Below are 27044 nucleotides of genomic sequence, written 5' to 3'. Positions count from 1 at the left end.
TACAAGTTCCACTGTTCACCTCTTCCCCAGCCAACAACACATCATTGTGGACTCCACCCTCCCTTGGTCATCTGTTTCCAGCCCTATTTTCTTCTGGACTTTTCTTACCTCCAGTTCGCTCCCTTCTACTTTCAGTCTAAAGAAGGCTCCCGATCAGAAACGTCACCCATCCTTTTTCTCCAGAGTTCTCCCAGACCTGCTGAGTTACTCTAGCTCTTTGTATCTTTCTTCAGAGAAAGAATAGACCTGTTCTGCTCAGAATTGTTATGGACCCAAAACACTCCTGTGCCGTAACAAGTAAGTAGCAGACAGATTCTCTTTGATTAGAATTCCATGCAACATTTTTAACAAGAATCCTTTGATTAATTCTTGTTAGTTTTTCCTCATTTTCCAATTTATTATTTTGCAGTACTAGAGCAAAATTTATAAAGATCTCTATAGCACCACCCCACCTCAAGTATTTCCTGCTTCCTATTAGATGGTTCCTACTAGAACCTGCTAGATTTTCCTTCTTTCCCTCTCCCATCTCCTTACACTGTTAACTGTCGACGACAACGAAGGAGGATGTTAAGTGAAACGTCTCCAGTTAAAGTAATTGGATAGAGATTTCAATTATTCTCAATGCCCCTTTGCAATGTGAACTGAATAACTCAGGATCTGTTGTGATAATCAATTGCAATGTCCCACCATGAACTACTGTTCTGGTATGTATAACATTTTAAACTGATTTCACAGCTGCAAAGTTTTTAAAAAAAACGAACATTTACGCATCTGACAAAACTTCTGAGACCTAAAATGTTAACTGTTCTCTATCCACAGATGCTACCCGACCTTCTGAAGGTTTCCTGGAAGTTTTATTTATATTTCAGATGTTTCTGCAGTTTAGTGATTTTCTTTTTTTTTTAAATATAGGGCTTATTATTTATTATAGATAAGCACCTAACCGAATAGTGAAACGGCCTGGATAGTGTGAATGTGGAGAGGATGTTTCCACTGGTGGGAGAGTCTAGGACCAGAGGCCACAGCCTCAGAATAAAAGGACATACCTTTGGAAAGGAGATGAGGAGGAATTTCTTTAGTCAGAGGGTGGTGAATCTGTGAAATTCATTGCCACAGAAAGCTGTGGTGGCCAAGTCAATGGATATTTTTAAGACGGAGATTGACAGATTCTTGATTAGTACGGGTGTCAGAGGATCTGGGGAGAAGGCAGGAGAATGGGGTTTAGAGAGAAAGATAGATCAGCCATGATTGAATGGTGGAGTAGACTTGATGTGCCGAATGGCCTCGTTCTGCTCCTTGAACCTATGAACTAACCGTCTGATTTTTGTAAGAGGTGAGATAAGAGGATAATGCCCAATAATTCCAGTTTGCTTTGAGTTACCTGTTGCAAAGAAATCCTCAAAACTGTGATTGGATTGAACCAGAGCTCAGACCACACTAAGCAACAGATTTCCAGCTCGTCATTAAATATAGTGAAAAATACAACTGTACCAAAAGCAGCCACATTGAATTGATTAAAGATACACACTAAAATGCCAGGGAGACTGATAATTTTCTGACAAACAGTACCTGTGAATGATATTGTCATTTCCCATGTCAAATGGAATTCTGAAGATATAATATATATTTTTGCAATGCACTGTCACAGAAATGAAGTACATATGTACTTCAAGCAGGAGCTGGTATATGGCTGCACTATCCAGAAAGTGTAAGTGAAACAAAGGTCTCTGCAGAGTTCCCGGTCAGGGTTACTTTAATAATGAGTGTTCCTATCTGAATGAGAAGAAATCCCTTCCCGCCACTTTCCCTCATTCTTCCATATCATTAAAGTTACAATCTAGCAATGCCCAATGCAGATTTTCCATTTACTTTCCCATTTTCATGAAAACTAATCAGGGATGAAGCTCTACTTTCAGATCCGCACTGACCCTTTCAGGTTGAGTTTAGAGATACAGCGCGGAAACAGGCCCTTCAGCCCACCGAGCCCGCACCGACCAGCGATCCCCGCACATTAGCACTACCCTACAAAAACTAGGGACAATTATTGACATTTTATACCAAGCCAATTAACCGACAAACCTATACGTCGTTGGAGTAGGGGAGGAAACCGAAGACCTCGGAGAAAATCCACGCAGGTCATGGGGAGAACGCACAAACTCCGTACAGGCAGCAACCCCCTGGTCAGGATGGAACCCGGGTCTCTGGCACTGTAAGGCAATAGCTCTTCCTCTGTGTCACCATGCTGCCCTTGCATTTCCTTTATTGACACTGGTAATTATCCTACATAGGACATGAGGTTATGAGATCTCGCACTCATTAGGCTTGTCGCTATCTCATGGACCTTTCGGGCTTCCCCTAAGCACTCCATCCATTCAGACGTATCTGTCCACTGCTTCGTTAAAATTCTGTGAATTATGCTTACAATTAAATATAACACTATACAAATTAAATACATTCCTGGTAGTTTAATACAAAAAAGTACCATCCAGGAAAAACACGGCACTGTTCCAAAATCTTCTGCAAGAGCAGAAGGTAGCAGCAAAATATAAAAAATCACAAATTGTAATTATACATGTGATGTGCTTAACCGACTCAAATCCTGTCCCAAATAAGTTAGATTTAATGCAAAAACAATATTTGTTCTTTTTTTTGTTGCAGTAAACAAGATTTTAATCAGCAAGAGAAGAAATCCAAGAAGTTAAACGTAGTTGCAATGCACTGTGCAAAGCAGTTTGGTATTTCAGAAGGTAGAAAATTTATCAATGACGTTTTTAATGTTTTGAAGTTTGTTTCATCGTCAATGTGCTAAAACATCCCTCTTACTTGCAGCTTTTCACTTTAGTCGAGGAAATACTTAATGTTATTTTTGTTTCCACAGCAGAATACTTCAATGTTACTGCTGTTTGGATCATTCTATTTACAGCCCCATTGTCCAAATATCATGGGTATGATACAATTCCAAAGCTTGTACAAAACAGCTAAATGTTCAGTTACCAACTGTACAGGTTTTCTACAGGTAGCTTGAACATAGGTTCAAGAACTTTAATAGTTGCATGTTAAAAGGTGACACACGGGAACTGCAGATGCTGGGTCACACAGTGACTCAGCGGATCAGGCAGCATCTGTGAAGAACATGGATGGGTGACAATAGACAAATAGGTGCAGGAGGAGGCCATTCGGCCCTTCGAGCCAGCACCGCCATTCAATGTGATCATGGCTGATCATTCTCAATCAGTACCCCGTTCTTGCCTTCCCCCCATACCCCCTGATTCCGCTATCCTTAAGAGCTCTATCTAGCTCTCTCTTGAATGCATTCAGAGAATTGGCCTCCACCGCCTTCTGAGGCAGAGAATTCCACAGATTTACAACTCTGACTGAAAATGTTTTTCCTCATCTCCGTTCTAAATGGCCTACCCCTTATTCTTAAACTGTGGCCCCTGGTTCTGGACTCCCCCAATATTGGGAACATGTTCCTGCCTCTAACGTGTCCAACCCTTTAATAATCTTGTATGTTTCGATAAGATCCCCTCTCATCCTTCTAAATTCCAGTGTATACAAGCCTAGTCGCTCCAGTCTTTCAACATATGACAGTCCCGCCATTCCGGGAATTAACCTAGTAAACCTATGCTGCTCAATAGCAAGAATATCCTTCCTCAAATTTGGAGACCAAAACTGCACACAGTACTCCAGGTGCGGTCTCACTAGGGCCCTGTACAACTGCAGAAGGACCTCTTTGCTCCTATACTCAACTCCTCTTGTTATGAAGGCCAACATTCCATTGGCTTTCTTCACTACCTGCTGTACCTGCATGCTTCCTTTCAGTGACTGATGCACTAGGACACCCAGATCTCGTTGTACGTTCCCTTTTCCTAACTTGACACCATTCCTATTCTTACCACCTACGTGGATAACTTCACACTTATCCACATTAAAGTGCATCTGCCATGCATCCGCCCACTCACATAGCCTGTCCAAGTCACCCTGCAAACTCATAGCATCTTCCTCACAGTTCACACTGCCCCCCAGCTTTGTGTCATCTGCAAATTTGCTAATGGCACTTTTAATCCCTTCATCCAAGTCATTAATGTATATTGTAAATAGCTGCGGCGTTTCAGGTCGGGACCCATCTTCAGACCCACCCTGAAACATCTCCCATCCATGTTCACCAGTGATGCTGCCTGACCTGCCGAGTTACTCCAGCAATGTGTGTTTTTATAGTTACATGTCAGTCAACTAGCAAATAATTTATACAAACTGTAATCTAGGTTGTCTTACAAAATGTGTCAAGATTCAAAAGTCGAAAACACTAAGGACAAAATTAGAGGATTAGCATCATTTGATACTGGGAAGACAATGTCTAAATTGTGATATTAACTTAATTTGGTTTATTAAAATAATTTGATAATAAATCTCAACAGTGCGTGGCACAGTTGGCAGTGCCCATTGCACTCTGCCTGGCAAGTCCTTGTTAAACAAGAGCTGGCTTGCCAGCAGTCAATCTCTTCAAAGAAATGGCAATCACTTTTTAACTCCTGATAGCATGGTCATAAACTCTAGAATTAGATCATTCCAATACATTTTCCTTAAATTATCACCCGTGCTAAACACCCTGCAGTCGTACTACAAAACGTTGCAAACCAATTACAACAGGGAAAGTCCACCTCCAAGTTAAGACTGGAATTGGAGCAACACAAGCGATGTTGCTATCGCAGTGAAGGTCTAACGATGGAATAGACATCCCTGCGCTGGTACAAATACACTGATCCAAAAGCAAATGTTCCAGCTAGGTTCCGCAAACAGTTTATCAACTAATACAAAATTCATGGATATTTTATCCCATTCATCCATTTGAAACCGCTGGGGGATTTGATTGCACAGTGGTGGAGTTCGTACCATTTGACCCAGCTGCAGAATGAGTCAACATTGTTGGGTCCACTGGATTTTCAGGATCTTGAATTTTAAAGTATACTATGTAAAATATTGGAATAATGACACCGATTAAAAGCATGATTACCACAGCATTCCACCATCGAATACCCCAGTCCGCACCGTGATGTGAACTCTTTGGAGAGAGCGGCCCCGAATTAAATCCATTGGACTTCTGACAATAAATCACTTCTTCCAAGCGATCTTTAGACTGATCTGTAGACTGGATTAACTTCTCAATATCCTTGTCAATGTCTTCAAAAAATCCGCTGGCTTTGTTCTGCTCTGGGGCTTGGCCCTCTGCAGCACAGGCCGCTGGACACGGGTCGGCTCTGCCGTTTGCGCCGACAGCCTGGCGCCGCTTTGCCTCTTCCTGCGCCTCTGTCAACAATCCGTGCTTTTTCACTGGAATTTTTATCGTCTTTAAGGCAAAGAAGTCTTGATCTTTGATGAGATTGTTCACCCGCTTGAGGTCTGCAACCTAACAGAGGCAAAGGTTTAATTCACTGTACTGCATTTGGGTACCTCAATAGTGTAAGTTATTTATGGAGTGACAGAGCAGAGAAACTGGACTGATTACCTTATCAGATATCAAAATCAAATGTAATATAGATGCATCTTTTATCAATGACTTAAATAAATCAATGTCCTATTTATTCCACATTTGTACCGTTCACAAAATAAAGTCTTAAAATTAAATCTTAAAGATGTGCAGTGGAATATTTTAAATCTAATGTTAAGCAGACCTCTACTTGCAGTAAGGCACTGACAAGTAATTAATTTCCCCTACTACATCTGGTATCATTTCATGATGGAATTCAGGGACTGGAGCCAAGAATGTCCACGGCATTTTTGGCACTGGGCGTTGTGAGAGAGGGAGGAGCACACAATCACAGCCAGAGAAACCAGGTTGGAGGACCTTCGTATCATATCATATATATACAGCCGGAAACAGGCCTTTTCGGCCCTCCAAGTCCATGCCGCCCAGCGATCCCCGTACATTAACACTATCCTACACCCACTAGGGACAATTTTTACATTTGCCCAGCCAATTTACCTACATACCTGTACGTCTTTGGAGTGTGGGAGGAAACCGAAGATCTCGGAGAAAACCCACGCAGGTCACGGGGAGAACGTACAAACTCCTTACAGTGCAGCACCCGTAGTCAGGATCGAACCTGAGTCAGGAGAAAGCAAGGTCTGGAGAGGATTTAAACAGGGGAATAACTATTTTAGATTTGACACACTAAGAGACAGAAACACCCAGAAACAAGCGACAACAGGCTAAAAAATTATGGGAATGCCACAGGTTAGATGTTGCAGAGTTATTTAGTTTAGTTTAGTTGAGAGACACAGTGCAGAAACAGGCCCACTGACTCCACGCTGACCAACGATCACCCCATACACTAACACTATCCTACATTCCAGGGACAATTTACAGTTCTTACCGAAGCCAATTTACCTACATACATGCAGGTTTGGAGTGTGGGAGGAAACTGGAGCACCTGGAGTTTACAGTGAGAACGTACAAACTCCATAAAGGCAGCACCCATAGTCAGTGTAAGAAAATAACTGCAGATGCTGGTACAAATCGAAGGTATTTATTCACAAAATGCTGGAGTAACTCAGCAGGTCAGGCAGCATCTCAGCAGAGAAGGAATGGGTGACGTTTCGGGTCGAGACCCTTCTTCAGACTGCACCCATAGTCAGCCTGATGTTGCTTGTTTCTGGGTGTTTCCGAATCTTAGTGCTTCAAATCAAAAATAGTTATAACCCTGTTTAAATCTTCTCCAGACCTGGCTTTGTCCTGCCTCTAACTTCCTCCACCCTCACTTGTCATGCAGCGCTGGCACTCTGGCGCTGTAAGGCAGCAACACTACCGCTGCACCATCGGGCCGCCGCTTGTGTGTAGTGGTTCATGGAGGGTAGAATAGAGGAGATTAATGACGGAACATTAAAGCCCAAAGTGTGCAAACTCCACACACACACAGACAGCAGTGGAGGTCAGGAGATACAAGGAACGGCAGGTGCTGGTTTATAAAAAAGGACACAATGTGCCAGAGTAACTCAGCTGGTCAGGAAACATCGCTGGAGAACCTTGCTCGGTGACGTTTTGGGTCGGGACCCTTCAGTAGAGGTCAGGTTTGAACCTGGGTCGCCTCTGCTAGGAAACAGCAGCTCTAACTGTTCTGTGGGGTGTTGCATTTTGACACAGATGACACAGTGCACAGATGGTCCTCTAGCCAGAGTGTAATCTGTGGTTTTAGCATGAAGGGTCCATCATTCACCAGCTCAGGAACTGGAATAGGTGACCACTAGCAGGTTGGCTCATCAATGCTCAGCCTGATGCCACTGTTCATTTGGGCCCTGATATCCACACAATGGACCTCCAAGGCCATTCTCCCCGATTATAAACCAGAGCACTGATCCAAGTGGCAGGGCATAGAGCGCCGAGGGATAATAACAGGCGTCGGGAACACTGCTGGAACGCATGAGCGTACGAGTATGAATAGGTGAGTGAGACTTGTTTGGCTCATTTACGAGTCAGGCCTCTCCATTCTGACATGTCCTCCAGATGCCAGCGCTAATTGGGCGGGATGAGCATTTGTTGATTATTATGTGATCTTTCATTAGTTTAGTCTGCTTTTCTAATGATTTCATACATTTTAATCGAGCTCCCCGGCCATTTCAGAGGGCAATTAAGAGGCGACTTCATCAGCACATTAGGATTGACAAAGACCAGGCTGGGCATGAACAGGAGATATTCTTTCTGAAGCATATTAGTCAAACCTACACTTAACATGCTAGTAAGTTGTACGCACTAATAGCTCCTACAGAGGGTTATATTGTATGCAAAAGCTGCAACTCTGCAAGTCTATAACAAAATTACCTTCTCAGTAAACTAGTGTTTGACTCTCTGTAATTACAACCTCAATGTTAGACACAATATGCTGGAGTAACTCAGCAGGTCAGGCAGCATCTCTGGAGAGAAGGAATGGGTGATGTTTCAAGTTGAGACCAGTCTAAAGAATGGTCTTGACCCGAAACGTCACCTATTCCTTTTCTCCAAAGATGCTGCTTGTCCCCCTGAGTTACTCCAGCATTTTGTGTCTACCTTTGATTTAAACCAGCATTTGCAGTTCTTTCCTATAGATTTTCCTTGAAATAGTCTCATGATGTGTGGCTGGTCCATAACGGTCATTAGGAATCAGAGCTATTTTCCTGGATCAGGGTTTACCCATTAAAGCACATTGTTAATTCCTGCTTCCTTGAAGACGCCAGCCAGTTATATCCAGGAGGAGATTTAAAAGGGGATGAAGGCCAAAATAATTTTGCGCACAAATGAGCAGTGGCACAATTAGCTGGAAACAACACTCAGCTATACTTTCCAGCCAGGGTAAAACGATAAAATGTCATTTGACCCAAGGATGAAACTTTGCGAATTCAAGCCAACGAGAAAAGAACCAGACTTAACCATAATGACTGTTTTTTAAAACTTACCGTACAGCCATACTGCAAAGCGAACTTATTGAGGTTGTCACCATCACCAACCTCTCGAACAAGAACCACTGTACTGTTGAACTTCTCCGCATTAACACTGGACCACTGACACTCTCGACCTCTCAGCCGCAGTTCAATACTATTCTTGTCATCGTCTGATGATTCATCGGATGATGCTACATCACCTCCAAATACATAAAGCTGACCATCTTGCGAAGTGTGGACATCTACAGGAGCTTGGAAGGATCTTGTCGGCCCATCTCTCAGCCTCATCATACTACTGACACCTGCAACAGAGAATTACATTTAGTTTAAAGATACATCGTGGAAACAGGCCCTTCGGCCCACTGAGTCCCCACCGACCAGCGATCCCCACACATTAACACATGCCCACATAAACACCAGGGACAATTTACACTTATACCAAGTATACAAACCCAGGCCAACAAACCTGTACGTCTTTAGAGAGTGGGAGGAAACCGAAGATCTCGGTGAAAAACCCACGTGGTCATAGGGAGAACTTTCAAACTCCGTACAGACAGCACCCATAGTCTGGGTTGAACCCGGGTCTCTGGTGCTGTAAGACAGTAACTCTACCGCTACTCCACACAAGTTCTACTTTGATTATACCATGGTACACACAATAATACTGACAGGAAGAACCAACAGCAACAACATAATCTAAGAGTTGAATGATAATCATAGGGTGACACGTTTTTCCATATTTGATACATCACAACACATACAAAACAGACTAGAATTTAGTCATTTCGCATTAACCCATTCCATGGGAGCCACTCTACCAAGTGGCAGTTGGCAGAAACAGTGAAACTATTAAATGTCTGTTGTGAATCACTGTCCTCTGAATAGAATTATGTTTTTGTAAAATCTGAACTGTGATTTTAAAGTTCATGCCAATTAAGATGACTGTCACTGCAAAACAAGGATGTGGGTTACAGATGACTCACCTCAATTTATATTATCAAAAGAGCATACTGATGTTCTGACAAATGTTAAAGTGCTGATGCAATGACTTTTAAGTGGAAATATCTAGAAAGTGTTGACATACAAATACTACTGAACCAGGAGAGAACACTGGAGAAATGTGAACAGGACATGCACACAGCATCCAGTTAACTCACAAAGGTAACATTCTGCTGAACAATAATAAGTGGAAGCACCTTGCGTAAAACTAAATGAGGGAAGAAAACTCTCCATTAACATAACTGAGAATACTTGAAAGTGGAACCAGTGACAAGCCAAAAATCAACTTTGAAGAAAGAATAAGTCTCATCTTGACGGACATCAGCAAAGCAGACAGATCTAGTCAATCTGCATGTATGCCACTAGATTAATAAAGTAGCTGTGCCTTATTATAATTGATCCCCTCATCCGAATCACTACTGTGGTTAGGAAGCAGCTGAGGTAGTCCAGCACCAATCACTGCAGCTCCCACTGATCACAGTCCCTCACCCTGACATTTATTCAGAATAATGCCATTTTCTGTTTGTTAACCAATCTTCACTCTGTGCCACTCCAATCCTTTAATTACATTTTTGTTTGGCTCATTACTAAAATCCTGCCAATAGTCCAAATTACAATTAAAACACAAAGTACTTGTGCTATAACTCCAAGATAAGTGCTCAACTAAGAAAACCAAGCCCAAAGCATTATCTAACTCTCCAACTGAATATGACAAAAATAACTCTGGATGCAAAAAAACAGCTACCTACAACTAGCTCTTTAAAAAAACTGATTGTATAGATGCAAGTATATCATTGGGGTTGGCAAATGTTTCCTTGAGTGTTTCCTTGAGTTAGGCCCACAAAACTTCGGGAAGGCTCAACGGTTAGTTCTGGCATCCCAGAACAGCCCTCCTCAATACAAACTGGTTTGTCCACATTAGATTTGCTTGAGTCAACACAAAATCTCAAGTATGATCTCCCTTTCATAAAGATGTATTGACTCTGCCCAATTCTACTATTATGTTCTCAGTGCCCTGCAACCACTTCCTTCGTAATTGTTTCGAGCATTTTCCCTGCTATTGATGTTAAGCTAATTGGTCAAGTTCTTCAGATAGACGCAAAGTGCTGGAGTAACTCAGCGGGTCAGGCAGCATCTCTGGAGAAAAAGGATTGGAGACGTTTCGGTTCAGGACCCTTCTTCAGACTCTCACCTCCTGCTTTCAGAGGTTGTAGAAGGGTCCCGAACCGAAACGTCTCCCAGAGCTGCTACCTGATCCGCTGAGTTACTCCAGCAAGTTGTGTCCATCTTCAGTATAAACCAGCATCTGCATTTCTTTCTACATTTGGTCTTGTTCTGTCTACCTTCCTGCTTTCTCTCCCTTCTTTCTTAAGTGCTACCCGTTACCTTAGGTATCCCACTTCTGTTTCACCTACCATGTGGTTCTTTCCACATAAAGTATGACACCCACACTGATTTTAATCACAGCTGGTAGCTGCCACAGTAAATACTTGGAAGATCAAATTAACAATTCAAGATTTTCATTTATTGCAAATTAAATTAAAATAAAATTACAAATGATATTTACCTCTCTGAAAAGCTTTAAGTGCATTTGATTATCTTGAAGCGCAATTATAATGGTTATGTGGACTACTTTGTTGTTAACATTGCAGAGGACATTGCTACAAATACACAAATGTGGATAGTCCACTGGCAAGCAGTAGGTAGAAAGCAATGTGGAACATTGTCCTTACATCTCCAGTGTGATTGTCTATTCATAGACTCTGAATGTTTTAAAAACAAGTGAACACTGTTCACATTTTAAGACAGGCAGAACCATAAATTAAGGCAGCAATTATGAATTGATGTAAAAACACATTATGTTAAAAAATTGACAATCATTGCTTTTTAACAAGTGAATAGTCAATATATGCAGCAAAAGCAGTGATAATTAACAATATAGCCTATGTTAAAAATAAAAACAGGAAATTCTGGAAATGCTCAGCAGATTAGGCAGCCTCTATGGAAAGAGAAACAGCATTAAGGTTTAACATCCAAGACTTTTTGTTATTTCATCAAACACATTAACTTTGTTTCTCTTTCCACAGGTGCCGACTAATCTGCCAAATGGTTCCAACAGCATTTTCTGTTTTGTATCAGTGATAGATGATATGCAAGCATTGAAAGATATACATGGAGTAATATAGAAATCTTCATTTAACGGTGTAGTCAGTTACAGGCCCATTCGTTGGTGTATGCTGACTGTGTGAAGTATTCACTCTGACTGCGTGGGTTTGGTTTTCACCCACATTCTAATGAAGTGCATCTATGCGGGTTAAATGGCCTCTGCAAATTGCCCCTAGTCTGCAGGAAGTTGATGAGAAAGTGGGATAACATAGATCTAGTGTGAACGGATGATTGGTCAGTATAGACTCGATGTTTCCTGTATCCTTGCTGTATCTTTCAATCAATCAATTCCAAATGGTCCAAAATATTAAGATATCTCATCTAAAACTAAACGGTTATGACAAAAACTAAGCACACACATGCTTCTTAACCCAGTAAAAAAAATGACATTCCATACATAGATATCAACATCAAGCCCTCAGCTGCAGTCTAGATATATACATGTACTTCATGGTTTTGTAAGTATACAATGGGATTATGTTCTGTAGGAAAAAGAACTGCAGATGCTGGTTTAAATCGAAGGTAGACACATAATGCTGGAGTAACTCAGCGGGTCAGGCAGCATCTCGGGAGAGAAGGAATGGGTGATGTTTTGGGTTGAGACCCTTCTTCAGACTGATTATGATCTTATCTGTCACCAACATAATGTAGATAGATACAAAATGCTGGAGTAACTCTGCGGGACAGGCAGCATCTCTGGAGAGAAGGAATGGGTAACGTTTCGGGGCGAAACGCTTCCTCAGGCTGTGAGTCAGGAGATATGGAAAAGCAAGGTGTGAAATTTACAGATCATTTACAGGAGATGATCAAGTAAATGTAGAATGGTTCATTGTTGGCTGAGGGAAAGGTGGCAACAAGGCAACGAGTCTGGGTTAAAACGTGGTCATACGGTCATGTGATGGGAGCAGAATTACACCATTCTGCCCATCAAATCTACGTCATTCAATCGTGGCTGATCTATCTCTCCCTCCAAACCCCATTCTCCTGCCTTCTCCCCATAACCCCATACGCCCATTCTAATCAAGAATCTATCTATTTCTGCCGTAAGTAGGATAGTTGGAGAGCAGGAGGAATCACAGGAGAGCGGCAAGAGAGAATGCTGCAGAACTCTCATTGGAGAGAGAAGAACTTTTTTCAAAGTAGGCATACCTTGAGGAGATTTCACAGTGGAGCAGTGGAGCAGACGAGTACACCAACATATTGTAAATGTGGCAGTAAGATTCTGGCACGTAAAACTTTCCAGACCTCCCATTTCCTGATTCACAATAACCTTTGGTAATTGCAACCAATGAACAATACAAAAATAGGTGGGAGGACACGTTGCAATCAGGATATTTGGACTCTGCAACAGGATATGATAGGTTGAGTGTGTGGGAGAAAACATGACAAATGGAGTTCATTATGGGAAAGTGTGTGATCATCTACCTCAGTTAAAGGATTCTATAGATAGATACAAAAAGCTGGGGTAACTCAGCGGGTCAGACAGCATCTCTGGAGAAAAGGAATAGGTGTTGAGATCCTTCTTCAGACTATCTATAGATGTACCCTAGAGATGGATTATTATCTCACTGAATTGAATTGAGTAAATTTTTATTCACCAAGTATGTATACATACAAGGAATTTGCCTTGGTGCTTTGCTCGCAAGGATCACAGCACGATATACAGTCGACAATTAAAAATAAAACATTATAATTTAAACACGTGAAGAATAAAATAAAATACCAGAGCAAAATGAGGCTACAGACTTTTGGCTATTGAGTAGAGCTACTGTTCGTGGAAAAAAGCTGTTTTTATGTCCGGCTGTGGCGGCTTTGACAGTCCGGAGTCGCCTTCCAGACGGAAGTACTTCAGAGAGTCTGTGGTCAGGGTGAGAGGGGTCAGAGATGATCTTACCCGCTCGCTTCCTGGCCCTTGCAGTGCACAGTTCATCAATGGGGGGGAAGGTTGCAGCCAACAAAAATTAGTGAAAGACTGCTGATGAATGAAGTACAAAGGAACCCAAGTACTGTAATATACGAATCTCAAACAAGTTAACAGGCAGGTGCAACAAGTGTATTTGAAAGTAAATGGCATGTCTTTTATTGCAAGAGTTGCAGTTTAGAAACTGGGAGGTATTGTTGCACTCATACTTGTCGAGGCAATACTTGGAACGGCGAGCACAATTTTGGTTGCCATGTTAAGGATGTATAGCAATGAAGGTAGCCCAAAAGAGATTCTCTAGGCTGATTACCCACGAGAGGATTGTTCTATCATGAGCGGCTAAAAAATTAGATCTACATTCTTTGGATTTTTGCAATATGAAAGGTGATCTTATTGAGGTGTACATGATCCTAAGGGGGCAAGACGGGGTAGGTAGAGATGTTTTCAACAATAGGCAAATGGTGGAACATAGTTACAAGATAAGGGTTGGTCATTGAAAATTGAGGTGCTAATCTATACTTTACACTGACAACACTAAAATGGGTGGCACTGTAGAAAGAGTTTTAAAAACAGAAATGTTTTGAGACAGTGGTTAATCTAGTCAAGCCTAGAAGGCTTCTCTGGTAACAGCTGTGAGGTGGTGGAATGCTGAACCGTGGAGATTAGATAAGAATGTGAGCAAAGGGAGAGTGACTTTATCATCCTACCTACTATGATAACAGAATAGCACCAATCTGACAATTGTGAATTCCTCAAGGGTGTTCACAACAATATGTCCTGGAACAAAGCAAGTGAGAAACAATATTGGATTTAGCTAAGGCTTACTGGTGTGTGAATATCTAATAGAAATCGCACCTCCAGATTCAGGAAGAGTTTCTTCCCAGCTGTTATCGGGCAACTGAACCATTCTGCCACAACCAGAGAGTAGTGCTGAACTACTATCTACGTCTTTGGTGATCCTCTGACTATCCTTGATCGGACTTTGCTGGCTTTTCCTCGCTTTCCCTTTTTCATGGCTCGATTGAAATCATGTAGTGTCTTTCTGCCGACTGGTTAGCGCGCAACAAAAGCTTTTCACTGTACCTCGGTACACGTGACAATAAACGAAACTGAACTGTAATCATAATACAGTATTTGAAATCTGAAACTGCAAAAAAATAAGGAACTATCTGATACAGGCCCACATTGCTTTCTAATCTACTGGAGTCAAATGCCAAAAATAATTGCAAGAGTTTTACGCTATCAAACCCAAAACCATAGAATAGTTTTCTAATTTCCTGCATTTTAATTAAGGAAAGATTATTAGCTGCATCTTGTTTGCTACCAATATGAACAGAAACTAGATTGTTAGCAAATTCAGCTTTTCTGTTTTCATATGTGATTACTTGATACCCTAGTGTGGTTAATGTGTCCTTTATTGGAGTAGTGCTCTGACATTAGATTATATATTTCTTCCTCTCCCAAACAATATAGGTATTGTTGGGCCAGTGGTACAGAAGAATCAGTGTTGACCATTCTAATCAGTGTTTGATTAGTACGGGTGACAGGGGTTATGGGCAGGAGAATGGGGTTAAGAGGGAAAGATTGAATGGCAGAATAGACTTGATGGGCCGAATGGCCTAATTCTGCTCCTACCGCTTATGAAATGCAGTTTTTTACCACACACACTAACTTGCATGATAGAATACTAAGTGTATGAAAATAACTGCAGATGCTGGTACAAATCGAAGGTATTTATTCACAAAATGCTGGAGTAACTCAGCAGGTCAGGCAGCATCTCAGGAGAGAAGGAATGGGTGACGTTTCGAGACCCGAAACGTCACCCATTCCTTCTCTCCTGAGATGCTGCCTGACCTGCTGAGTTACTCCAGCATTTTGTGAATAAATACCAATGATAGAATACTAATCTATACGAAAGTATAGGTTTCATATACTTTACACTGACAACACTAAAATGGGTGGCACTGTAGAAAGAGTTTTAAAAAACCTGTATTTACATAGCAACTTCTGAATCACGTTCAGATTATTGCAGTGTTCCTACACCCAGTAATTTACTTTCAAGTGCACCCGATATCCATAGGATGTTATAATCAATTTGCACATTGCAAGATTTGACAAACAGTGAATGGTCAAATGATCTGTATTTTAGTTAGACTACATTTACTAAAAACTGGAATTAAAACAAAAAATACAGGAAATGCTCCAGGGAAACATGCTACACGTTCATTTGCTGTTATGCATGTTGTTGGAGTCAATGTGCCTGTGATAATGTCGCAAACAAGATTTCCATTATAATTATATCTCTCTATACTAGTGCAGATGACAATAAACTTGTCTTGACTTGTGACCTGTGGAGAAACAGAGCTCATATTTCAGGTCAATCGCCTTGTGGTAAAAAAAGTTATCGTGGGGTAGACTGAGACTGACTCTCCTCCCCCCAATCTTTGCACATCCCCAAAGCCTTTCCACTCATCACTTTAATTTCATGTTTCATGTTTTTTGTGTTTTTATGACTGTTGGCAAATTAATTTCACTCCTGGGAGAAATAAAGTTCTATCGTATCATATCGCAATGTAGAGTCATGGACAATTATTGACCAGCATGGAACTCGCCTGCTCTTCCACTGAAATAGTTTCATTAGGTCTGTTATGTTCATAGAGTCTTAGTTTATGGTGTCAGAACAACAGCCTTGCTCTCAAACGTCAGTAAAACCACGGAACTAACTGTTGACTTTAGAACATGAAGGCCGACGATCCACAAATCATCGATGGGATAGTGGTGGACAGAGTCAACAATTTCAAGTTCCTGGGAGTGCATATCTCTGAAGATCAATCCTGGATCCAGCAGGTTGATGTAATCATAAAGCCCATCAACTCCACTACTTCCTTAGAAATTTGAGAAGATTCCGTATGTCCATGAATACTCTCTTGAACTTCAACAGGTGTATGGTAGAGAGAATATTGACTCAGTGCTTCATCTCGAACACCCGGGAATGAAGATTACAAAAAGTGGTGAACGCTGCCCAATCCATCACGTGTGCTGACATAGAAACATAGACATAGAAAATAGGTGCAGGAGTAGGCCATTCGGCCCTTCGAGCCTGCACCGCCATTCAATATGATCATGGCTGATCATCCAGCTCAGTAACCTGTACCTGCCTTCTCTCCATACCCCCTGATCCCTTTAGCCACAAGGGCCACATCGAACTCCCTCTTAAATATAGCCAATGAACTGGCCTCAACTACCTTCTGTGGCAGAGAATTCCACAGACTCACCACTCTCTGTGTGAAGAAATGTTTTCTCATCTCGGTCTTAAAAGACTTCCCCCTTATCCTTAAGCTGTGACCCCTGGTTCTGGACTCCCCCAACATCGGGAACAATCTTCCCGCATCTAGCCTCTCCAACCCCTTAAGAATTTTATATGTTTCTATAAGATCCCCCCTCAGTCTTCTAAATTCCAGCGAGTACAAGCCTAGTCTATCCAGTCTTTCTTCATATGAAAGTCCCGCCATCCCAGGGATCATTCTGGTGAACCTTCTCTGTACTCCCTCTAAGGCAAGAACGTCTTTCCTCAGATTAGGAGACCAAAACTGCACACAATACTCCAGGTGCGGTCTCACCAATGCCATGTACAACTGCAGTAGAACCTCCCTGCTCCTAAACTCAAATCCTCTTGCTTTGTCCTCCTCTGCTGGACTCTGAATTTTTCCCAGTCCTCTGGTATGCTACGTTTTCTGGCTAATCTGTATGCTTCATCTTTTGTTTTAATACTATCCTTGATTTCCCTTGTTAGCCACGGATGCACTACCTTTCCTGGTTTGTTCTTTTGCCAAACTGGGATGAACACTTGCTGTAGTTCATCCATGCGACCTTTAAATGCCTTCCATTGCATGTCCACCGTCAACCCTTTCAGCATCAATTGCCAGTCAATCTTGGACAATTCACGCCTCATACCCTCAAAGTTACCTTTCTTTAAGTTCAGAACACTTGTTTCTGTATTGACTTTGTCACTCTCCATCCTAATGAAGAACTCCACCATATTATGATCACTCTTGCCCAAGGGGCCTCGCACAACAAGACTGCTAACTAACCCTTCCTCATTACTCAATACCCAGTCTAGAATGGCCTGCTCTCTCGTTGGTTCCTCGACATGTTGGTTTAGAAAACTATCTCGCAAACATTCCAAGAAATCTGCACCTTTAGTGCACGCATTTCTAATTTCCTGTTTGATGCCATCCCCAACCTCACTACTGCTGTTAGGTGGCCTGTACACAACTCCCACTAGCGTTTTCTGCCCCTTAGTGTTTTGCAGCTCTACCCATATCGATTCCACATCCTCCAAGCTAATGTCCTTCCTTTCCACTGCTTTAATCTCCTCTCTAACCAGCAACGCTACCCCACCTCCTTTTCCTTTCTGTCTATCCCGCCTGAATATAGAATATCCCTGGATGTTGAGCTCCCAGCCTTGGTCACCCTGGAGCCATGTCTCCGTAATCCCAACCGAAGGGATCAATAGACAATAGGTGCAGGAGTAGGCCATTCGGCCCTTCGAGCCCGCACCACCATTCAATTTGATCATGGCTGATCATTCTCAATCAGTATCCCGTTCCTGCCTTCTCCCCATACCCCTGACTCCGCTATCCTTAAGAGCTCTATCTAGCTCTCTCTTGAATGCATTCAGAGAATTGGCCTCCACTGCCTTCTGAGGCAGAGAATTCCACAGATTTACAACTCTCTGACTGAAAAAGTTTTTCCTCATCTCCGTTCTAAAGGGCCGACCCCTTATTCTTAAACTGTGGCCCCTGGCCCCTGATCGACAGGAGGCACAGTGTTAAAAAGGCAGGCAGCATCAAGGACCCACACCACCCTGGCCACTCTCTCATTTCACTCCTGCCACCGTGAAGACGTTCCAGGAGTCTGAAAACTGTAACGTCCAGGTTGAGGGACAGCTTCTTCCCAACAACCACCAGACTCTTGATCACCACAAAACTCAATTGAACTACGAACCATCTTTGTTGCACTTGGGACTTTGTTTTGCTTACACTATATTGGGTTTTTTATTTGTTAAACCTTTTTTTGTTTGTTTATGATGTTATCTATTGAGCACTGTGTTTACAAAGCTGTTGTGCTGCTGCAAGCGAGAATATTATTGTTCCGTATCGGTGCATATGACAAAGGATAGAGCCGCAAACTGTTCCCAAACTGATTACCTTCCAGACAAATTTGCGTAACCATAGCAGATTTTACACCAAGTTGACTAGTTCCTAAAAGAAACGTTCATAATCAGTATTATCAAAACTAAACATTACCCAAACAAAAGTGCAAGTCAAAGATTTACATCCACAGTTACAAATTGGAACAATGTGGTAGTTACAACTTTGAACATGCTCATGTTTTATTCACCAAAATCTTTTGAATACAACACCAATAAAAAAAGATAGACACAAAATGTTGGAGTAACTCAGCGGGACAGGCAGCATCTCTCAATAGAAGGAACGGGTGATGTTTCGGGTGGAGAACCTTCTTCAGACTCTCAGTCATTCCTTCATCCATTCCTCCAATCCAGAGATGCTGTCTCTCCTGCTGAATTACTCCAGTGTTTTGTGTCTATCTTTGGTGTAAACCAGCATCTGCAGTTTCTTCCTACAATAAAAAAGCACCTCTTCCAGGAGTCATTTGTAAAACAGTATTCAGAGAAGTGTTAGTACAATAAATCCTACATGAATTTAAATTAAATAAAACAAATCTTCTGAAATTTACTGACTTGATAAGTGCTCTCACATTGTTAATGTACTTGGGCTGTGCAACAATGAACACCTGTGAATGTTCGTGTGGAAGGAGAGGCTGCCCCACTGAATTCAACACTCCACATCCATGCAACCACACTTAAATTCTGGCATAAACCGGTCTTTGTAATAATTGCAGCAATGAAGAGAAAATTGCAGAAGCCAGCAAATGGTGTACGTTTCAGTTCTGTGGAGAAATGGGACTTGGTTTTCAAAGCATCAACATAACTAGGCAAATTAAATAGAATGAACTACCCGATATTCTGTGCCTAGTTATTGTTTCAAGTTACAGTACGACAAGGTTGTCAGTTAATGATGTCTTTGTAATAATGGCTTTGAATTTATAGCTCCAGAACTGAACTTGCCAAGGTTTTTACCATTCAAGCAGCATTGATCTGCTGGATAGCTCCACTTAAAATACAAACCTACACATTACCATTTTATCCATTACGAATCCAACTGTTAAAAGCAGAAGTCAGAAAGGAAATTATGATTCTATGGAATTCAGAAGTGAAATCTCGTCACCAAAGTTGGCAAGGTCCCGCATGGTAGGCTGGTCTAGAAGGTTAGGACAATTAGGATCCAGGGTGAACAAGCCAATTGGATACAAATTGGCATGGAGAAAGCAGGTAGAGGGTGGTAGTGGAGGGTTGCTTTTCAGATTGGAGGCCAGTGACCAGTGGAGTGTCACAGGTATCGGTGCTGGGTACCCTGCTTGTTATATAGATATTGATTTGGGTGCAAAAGTAGGTGGCATCTTTGCAGGTGGCACCAAAATTGCCAGGTAAGTTTGCAGGTGGCACCAAAATTGATGCTCTTGAGGACAGTAAAGTAGACACAAAAAGTTGGAGTAACTCAGCAGAACAGACAGCATCTCTGGCGAGAAGGAATGATTAACGTTTTGGGTCACGACCCTTCTTCAGACTGGACTAAAGTAGGTTGCTCAAGGTTTCATAGCAGGATATTGATCAACTGGGAAAATGGTCAAAGGAATGGCAAATTAAATTTAACTTGGACAAATGTGAAGTAATGCATCCTGAGAAGTTAAAACAAGTAAGGTCAAACACAGTGAATGGAAGAGCTCTGGGGGGGGTGTTGTTGAAAAGAGAATCCTGGGGGTACATGTACATAGTTTCCTGAAAGTGGCCACATAGATAGACAGGGAGGTAAAGAGAGCACAAGGCATGCATGCTTTTGGCAGACATGGCATTGTGTCCATGAGTTTGAACGTCATTTTATAGTTGTACCAAGCATTGGTTAGACTGCAAATGGAATGCTATGTCCAGTCTTGGTTGCCTTGTTGTTGAAAGTAGTATATGATTAAGCTAGAGAGGGTGTAGAAAGCATTCACCAGGATGTTGACTAAACTGGAGGGCTTGAATTAGGAGAGATTGGATCCGATGGGACTGTGTTCCCTGCATTGAAGAAAGCTGAGGGGTAACTTTCAAGAGGTTTCTAAAATGATGTAGGGATTAGATGGGGTAGATGGTCATAGTCTTTTCTCCTAAGGTCGGGCAGTCAAAAGTAAGGAATAGGTGACGTCTCGGGTGGGGTCTGAAGAAGGGTCTCAACCCAAAACGTTTTAAGGTGAATGAGATTCAATTTAAAGGGGATCCGAGGGACATTTCTTTCCCCCTCACATTTCTTTCCCCCTCACATTAGAGTGGTGAGTATATGGAACAAGCTGCCACAGTGCATGGTAGAGGCAGGTACATTTACAATGCTTAAAAAATCATTTGGACGGATATGTGGATGGGAAAGGTTAAGAGGAAAATGAAGGTAAAAAGGATAGGCTGACAGACATCCTGGTCAACATGTACCAGTTGAGCCAAAGGCTCCGTTTCCATGCTGCATGAATTGATGAGATTTTCAGGGCGGGTACAGTTTATGAATGCCAGACAAAATTGTTTCCTGGTAGCATTTTAGAACGATTTTTCCAAGAGAGAAGAAAACGGTCACTCAATCCAACTCCATCCAGGCAGATCAACATCAATTTATATCCAGATTTTGTATTAGAATTCATTAATGGACTACAGATTCTTGAGATAAACTCTAGTTAATGTACGCACTTCAATTTGGTAAAACACAAATATAATGCAGGGTTTGAAAAACTTCACTAAAATGGTACTCATTCATACTTAGTCAATTGTTGTTGACATTCAATGCAATTTCCCACGATGAAACCGAAGGAATCTGCTGAGATAGAATGCACTTCAGCTACACTGTGAACAAGATTTATGCACGTATTCTACAACTGGCAATTATACCAGGAGCCATAAAGATATATATCATTACTTGGATTATTCGTAATTGGTTGGGGCAGTGCTGGAGAATGCCCAAACACTGTTTGAATAGAAAGTTATTTATCGTTCAATACATCTTCCAACTTTATTTTGCACTTAACGTTATTCCCTTTATCATGTATCTGTACACTGTGGATAGCTCTATTATAATCATGTATTGTCTTTCCGCTGACTGGTTAGCATGCAACAAAAGCTTTTCACTGTACCTCGATACATGTGACAATAAACTACTCTGTTTTAGAATTTGTATATCTGGATAATCATAGCGTTACATTACAGAAAAAAGACCACTCGGCCCACCAAGTTTTCACTAACCATCAACCACCTGCTACCATTAATCCCATTCTTTTATTCCTTACTTTTTCATCAAAATATTAGTGCCGTGTAACAAATCTATACAAGCATGAGATTGAAATATTGTGGCTTGCTTCTAAAGCAGCACTGAAAGCTGAGACACATTTCTCAGATATCAAGTTTACGCATGCCCGTGACTAGGAACAACCACCTTTTGAAGCAACCCACACAACTATCTTTCCCAGCTCTGACTTATGTGGTGACATTCTTTCTCAAGACAGGCACCATTGTCGGGGCAGCCATCTTTCATATGAGAAATAACTTCCAAATAGGAATAAAAGATTTCATAAATACTTTGTCCAATGTCTTAGAATTTTTTAATAAACCAATCGAACCTGCCTTACAATGCCAGAGACCCGGGTTCAATCTCGACCACGGGTGCTGTCTGTGTGGAGTTTGTACGTTCTCCCTGTGACTGCGTGGGCTTTCTCCGGGTGCTCCGGTTTCCTCCCACACATCTGTGGAGAACAGAGGAAGGGGTCCCGATCTAAAACATCATCTGCCCATGTTCTCCAAAGATACTCAAGCACTCTGTTTTCTTGTTTACATATAGCTTGATTTTATTTATGTATAGAAGCTAGATTATGCATATCTTGATTCACAAAATGCTGGAGTAACTCAGCAGGTCAGGCAGCATCTCAGGAGAGAAGGAACGGGCGACGTTTCGGGTCGAGACCCTTCTTCAGACTGAACTGTGACCCCTGGTTCTGGACTCCCCCAACGTCGCCCGAAATGGACCCGAAACGTCGCCCATTTCTTCTCTCCTGAGATGCTGCCTGACCTGCTGAGTTACTCCAGCATTTTGTGAATAAATACCTTCGATTTGTACCAGCATCTGCAGTTATTTTCTTACAATGCATATCTTGATGGTTTTTATCTTGCATGTGTTCTACGCAGGATTCCACCATCTGGAGTTCCTTGTACCTACCTTCTGTACACGTTTAGGTTTATTATTATTGCACAGCAAAAAGTTTTATGTTGAATGCTATCCAAACAGATCAGATATACCATACATGTGAATACAATCAAGTCAAACTCAAGTGCAATAGATAGAGCAAAGGGGAAGATACAGAGCGCAGAATAAAGTTCTCAGCGCACCAATTCCAGAGACAAAGTCCAATTTTCACAATGGGCTAGAGGTGAATCGGACAGTACCATCGGACAAGGCTGGTGGTGTGCGCTTTCAAGCTTCTGTATCTTCTGTCAAACGGGATCAGGGTGCATAATCAATGTACAGATGGACTGTATAGTATAGTAGCTTGTGTATAGTAGCTTGATTATCAATGTTTTGATGGGTTGCGACTTGATCGTGTACTCTGATTGTATTTTTGTATAGTAGCTTGTTTATGTCCAGACATTGTATTTCAGTATAGTATTGCTGTAAAGTAGCTTGTAGATGTAGATTGTATTGCTGTCTCGCATTGCTGTATTGTATTGCAGTATAGCAGCTTATTTGTACTTCTGTATACCATCGCTGTATTGTATTGTGTTTTTGTATAGTAGCTTGTTTATGTACAGATTGATTGCATTTATGCATAGTATTATCTGACTTGAGTGCAGAGCATGCAAAAACAAAAGTTTTCACTGTACATCTATGTTTATGACAATATAATAAACCTAAACCTAATACAGTATTGTATTGTGTAGGAAGGAACTGCAGATGCTGATTTAAAACAAAATGATAGACACAAAAAGCTGGAGTAACTCATGGGAACAGGCCGCATCTCTGCAGAGAAGGAATGGGTGACGTTTCGGGTCGAGACCTTTCTTCAGAATAGACAATAGACAATAGCTGCAGGAGGTCATTCGGCCCTCCGAACCAGCACCACCAATCAATGTGATCATGGCTGATCATTCTCAATCAGTACCCCGTTCCTGCCTTCTCCCCATAGTTAGGGATAAGGGAAACGAGAGCTTTTTGTGTCTATCTACTGTATTGTATTGCTGTATAGTAGCTTGGTTATGGTACAGATTGATGTATTTATGTAGTGTTATCTGACTCGCGTGCATAGTGAGCAGAATCAATGGTTTTGCATTGATAAATAGACAAATGGTGCAGTCTGAAGAAGGGTCTGGACCCGAACAAGCGTCACCCATTCCTTCTCTCCAGAGATGCTGCCTGTCCCACTAAGTTATTCCAGTATTTTCTGATAACTTCGATTTGTTCCAGCATCTGCAGTTGTTTTCCTACCCTCCCATAGAAGAATGAGAGGGGATCTTATCGAAACATATAAGGGGTTGGACACGTTAGAGGCAGGAAACATGTTCCCAATGTTGGGGGAGTCCAGAACCAGGGGCCACAGTTTAAGAATAAGGGGTGGGCCATTTAGAACGGAGATGAGGAAAAACATTTTGAGTCAGAGAGTTGTGAATCTGTGGAATTCTCTGCCTCAGAAGGCAGTGGAGGCCAATTCTCTCAATGCATTCAAGAGAGAGCTAGATAAAGCTCAAGGATAGCGGAATCAGGGGGTATGGGGAGAAGGCAAGAACGGGGTACTGATTGAGAATGATCAGCCATGATCACATTGAATGGCGGTGTTGGCTTGAAGGGCCGAATGGCCTCCTCCTGCACCTATTTGTCTATTGTCACCCATCCATGTTCTTCACAGATGCTGCCTGATCCGCTGAGTCACTCTGTGACCCAGCATCTGCAGTTCCCGTGTGTCACCTTTTAACATGCAACTATTAAAGTTCTTGAACCTATGTTCAAGTTACCTGTAGAAAACCTGTACAGTTTGTAACTGAACATTTAGCTTTCCTTATTAAGTTTTTGTACAAGCTGTGGAATTCTCTGCCTCAGAAGGCAGTGGAGGCCAATTCTCTGAATACATTCAAGGGAGAGCTAGATAGAGCTCTTAAAGATAGTGGAGTCAGGGGGTATGGGGAGAAGGCAGGAACGGGGTACTGATTGAGAATGATCAGCCATGATCACATTGAATGGCGGTGCTGGCTCGAAGAGCCAAATGGCCTCCTCCTACACCTATTGTCTATGAGGAAAAGCTTTTTCAGTCAGAGAGTTGTAAATCTGTGGAATTCTCTGCCTCAGAAGGCAGTGGAGGCCAATTTTCTGAATGCATTCAAGAGAGAGCTGGATAGAGCTGTTAAGCATAGCGAAGTCAGGGGGTATGGGGGGAAGGCAGGAACGGGGTATTGATTGAGAATGATCAGCCTGAAGAAGGGTCTTGACCCGAAACGTCACCCATTCCTTCTCTCCTGAGATGCTGCCTGACCTGCTGAGTTACTCCAGCATTTTGTGAATAAATACCTTCGATTTGTACCGGCATCTGCAGTTATTTTCTTACACTTCTAAATTCCAGTGTCTACAAGCCCAGTCGCTCCATTCTTTCAACACACGACATGGCTTATTATTATTGTCATGTCATGGGGGGGGGAGAGTGGAAACTACGCCTAGCTTGAGGAGGAAGGACGTTATTGCTATTGAGGGAGTGCACAAGGTTTTGAGGGGAGACAATAGACAATAGGTGCAGGAGGAGGCCATTCAGCCCTTCGAGCCAGCACCGCCATTCAATGTGATCATGGCTGATCATATAGTGTGAGAAAATAACTGCAGATGCTGGTACAAATCGAAGTGTAGGTTTGCATCTGCACGTCTAATGAGCCTCAGCTGCAATGAAGTTGGTGCAGTGACTGTTGTGGAGCCTCTTGTCCAGCGGGGTTTGACCCGGGTTTAATGACTCACCGCAAGCGAAGCGTCCATCCAGGCGGGGGGGGGCCCTCTGCTCTGCTCTGTCCGGGGACCCGGGGCCGGTTGCCGGGGGTCTGTCTGCCCGTTGCCGGGGGCGACGACACCCGCTCCTCCTCCTCCTCCTCCAGGCTCCGCCGGGGCCTCCCTCCCGCCCGCTCACTGCGCATGCGCGCCTCCGCCACAGGACCCGCCCCCTCCTCCTGACTGGCCATTCAGCTCGATGGGCGGGTCTAGCCAATGGCCGGCGGGGGCTGAGACGCGGGGGCGGGACTTGGCGTCCAGGGTCGCTGCCGACGTGTCCGTCCACAGGGTGCGCGCGCCTGCAACGCTGGCTCTGCACTGGCATGCAGCTGCGTGGGCGTGCAGACGCTAACCGTGCACTGGAATGCAGCTCTGTGGGCATGCAGATGCAAACCCTGCATTGGCGCTGTGGGCATGCAGCTGTGTGGGCGTGCAGATGCTAACCGTGCACTGGCATGCAGCTCTGTGGGCGTGCAGATGCTAACCGTGCATTGGCATGCAGCTCTGTGGGCGTGCAGATGCTAACCGTGCACTGGCATGCAGCTCTGTGGGCATGCAGATGCAAACCCTGCATTGGCGCTGTGGGCATGCAGCTGCAAACCTACACTCACTGGCGTGCAGCTCTGGGCGTGCAGCGGTGTGGGCCATGCAGATGCAATCTGCACTGGCGCTGTGGGAATGCGGCTTCTTTATAGGCTGAGTGCGCATGCGGCTGTAAGGCTGTGGGCATGCAGCTGTGGGCCTGCATCTGGAAGGTTGTGTGGGCATGCAGCTGTCGGATGTGTGGGCATGCAACTGTGGGCATGCAACTGTGTGCATGCAGCTGTGTGGGCATGCAGCTGTGGGGGCATGCAGCTGTGTGTGCATGCAGCTGTAGGCTCCTTGGGTATGAAGCTCTTGGCTAGTATGGAGATCTGCAGTGTGATTAAATAGAATAATATATACATTGTACTATCATTGAATATCAAATGCAGGCATTTGATCCCAAGACGCTGATGAGCACGGTCCATATATTTTTTTAATTTATTGGACTTTCTTTTGTTTACTGTATTATCTATGAATACAGTGTTAACTGACCTGTTATGTTGCTACACGTAAGAATTGATCCCTTTTCGGTACATATGACAATCGACAATCGAACACACTTGAGAAATAGAAACAAAGAACTGCCCATGTTTGTTTACAAAAAAACACACAAAGTGCTGGAGTAACTCAGCGGGTCAGGCAGCATTCCTGAAGATCATAAATAGGTCTTTCGGGTCGGGACTGGACTCATGACTGTCCAAATGGCTTCCTTGCATTTCTGCAAGTGTAAGAAAATAACTGCAGATGCTGGTTCAAATCGAAGGTATTTATTTCACAAAATGCTGGAGTAA

General features: G+C 42.7%; 1 protein-coding gene across 1 annotated transcript; it reads right to left on the bottom strand.

The window, feature by feature from the left end:
• lysmd4 (LysM, putative peptidoglycan-binding, domain containing 4) lies at window positions 1-25789 on the bottom strand. The gene is made up of 3 exons (XM_078427298.1): window positions 25642-25789; window positions 8428-8714; window positions 1-5407 (listed from the first exon to the last, which is right to left on the bottom strand). The coding sequence occupies exons 2-3, from the start codon at window positions 8701-8703 to the stop codon at window positions 4841-4843; spliced, it is 843 nt and encodes a 280-aa protein (XP_078283424.1). The 5' UTR covers window positions 8704-8714; window positions 25642-25789; the 3' UTR covers window positions 1-4840.
• Between the last annotated feature and the right edge of the window lie 1255 nt (window positions 25790-27044).

This window comes from Rhinoraja longicauda, chromosome 33, assembly GCF_053455715.1.
Source record: "Rhinoraja longicauda isolate Sanriku21f chromosome 33, sRhiLon1.1, whole genome shotgun sequence".
Taxonomy (NCBI): domain Eukaryota; kingdom Metazoa; phylum Chordata; class Chondrichthyes; order Rajiformes; family Arhynchobatidae; genus Rhinoraja; species Rhinoraja longicauda.
Note: the sequence above shows the minus strand (reverse complement) of the source record. Positions and strands in the feature narration are given on the sequence as shown.

Bases quoted from the DNA above. Each gene is read 5' to 3' on its own strand.
- lysmd4 (XM_078427298.1), bottom strand. From the start codon at position 8,703: ATGATGAGGCTGAGAGATGGGCCGACAAGATCCTTCCAAGCTCCTGTA. The intron at 5,408-8,427 runs GTAAGTTTTAAA...TGCCTCTGTTAG, and splicing joins CTTTGCAGTATGGCTGTACG to GTTGCAGACCTCAAGCGGGT.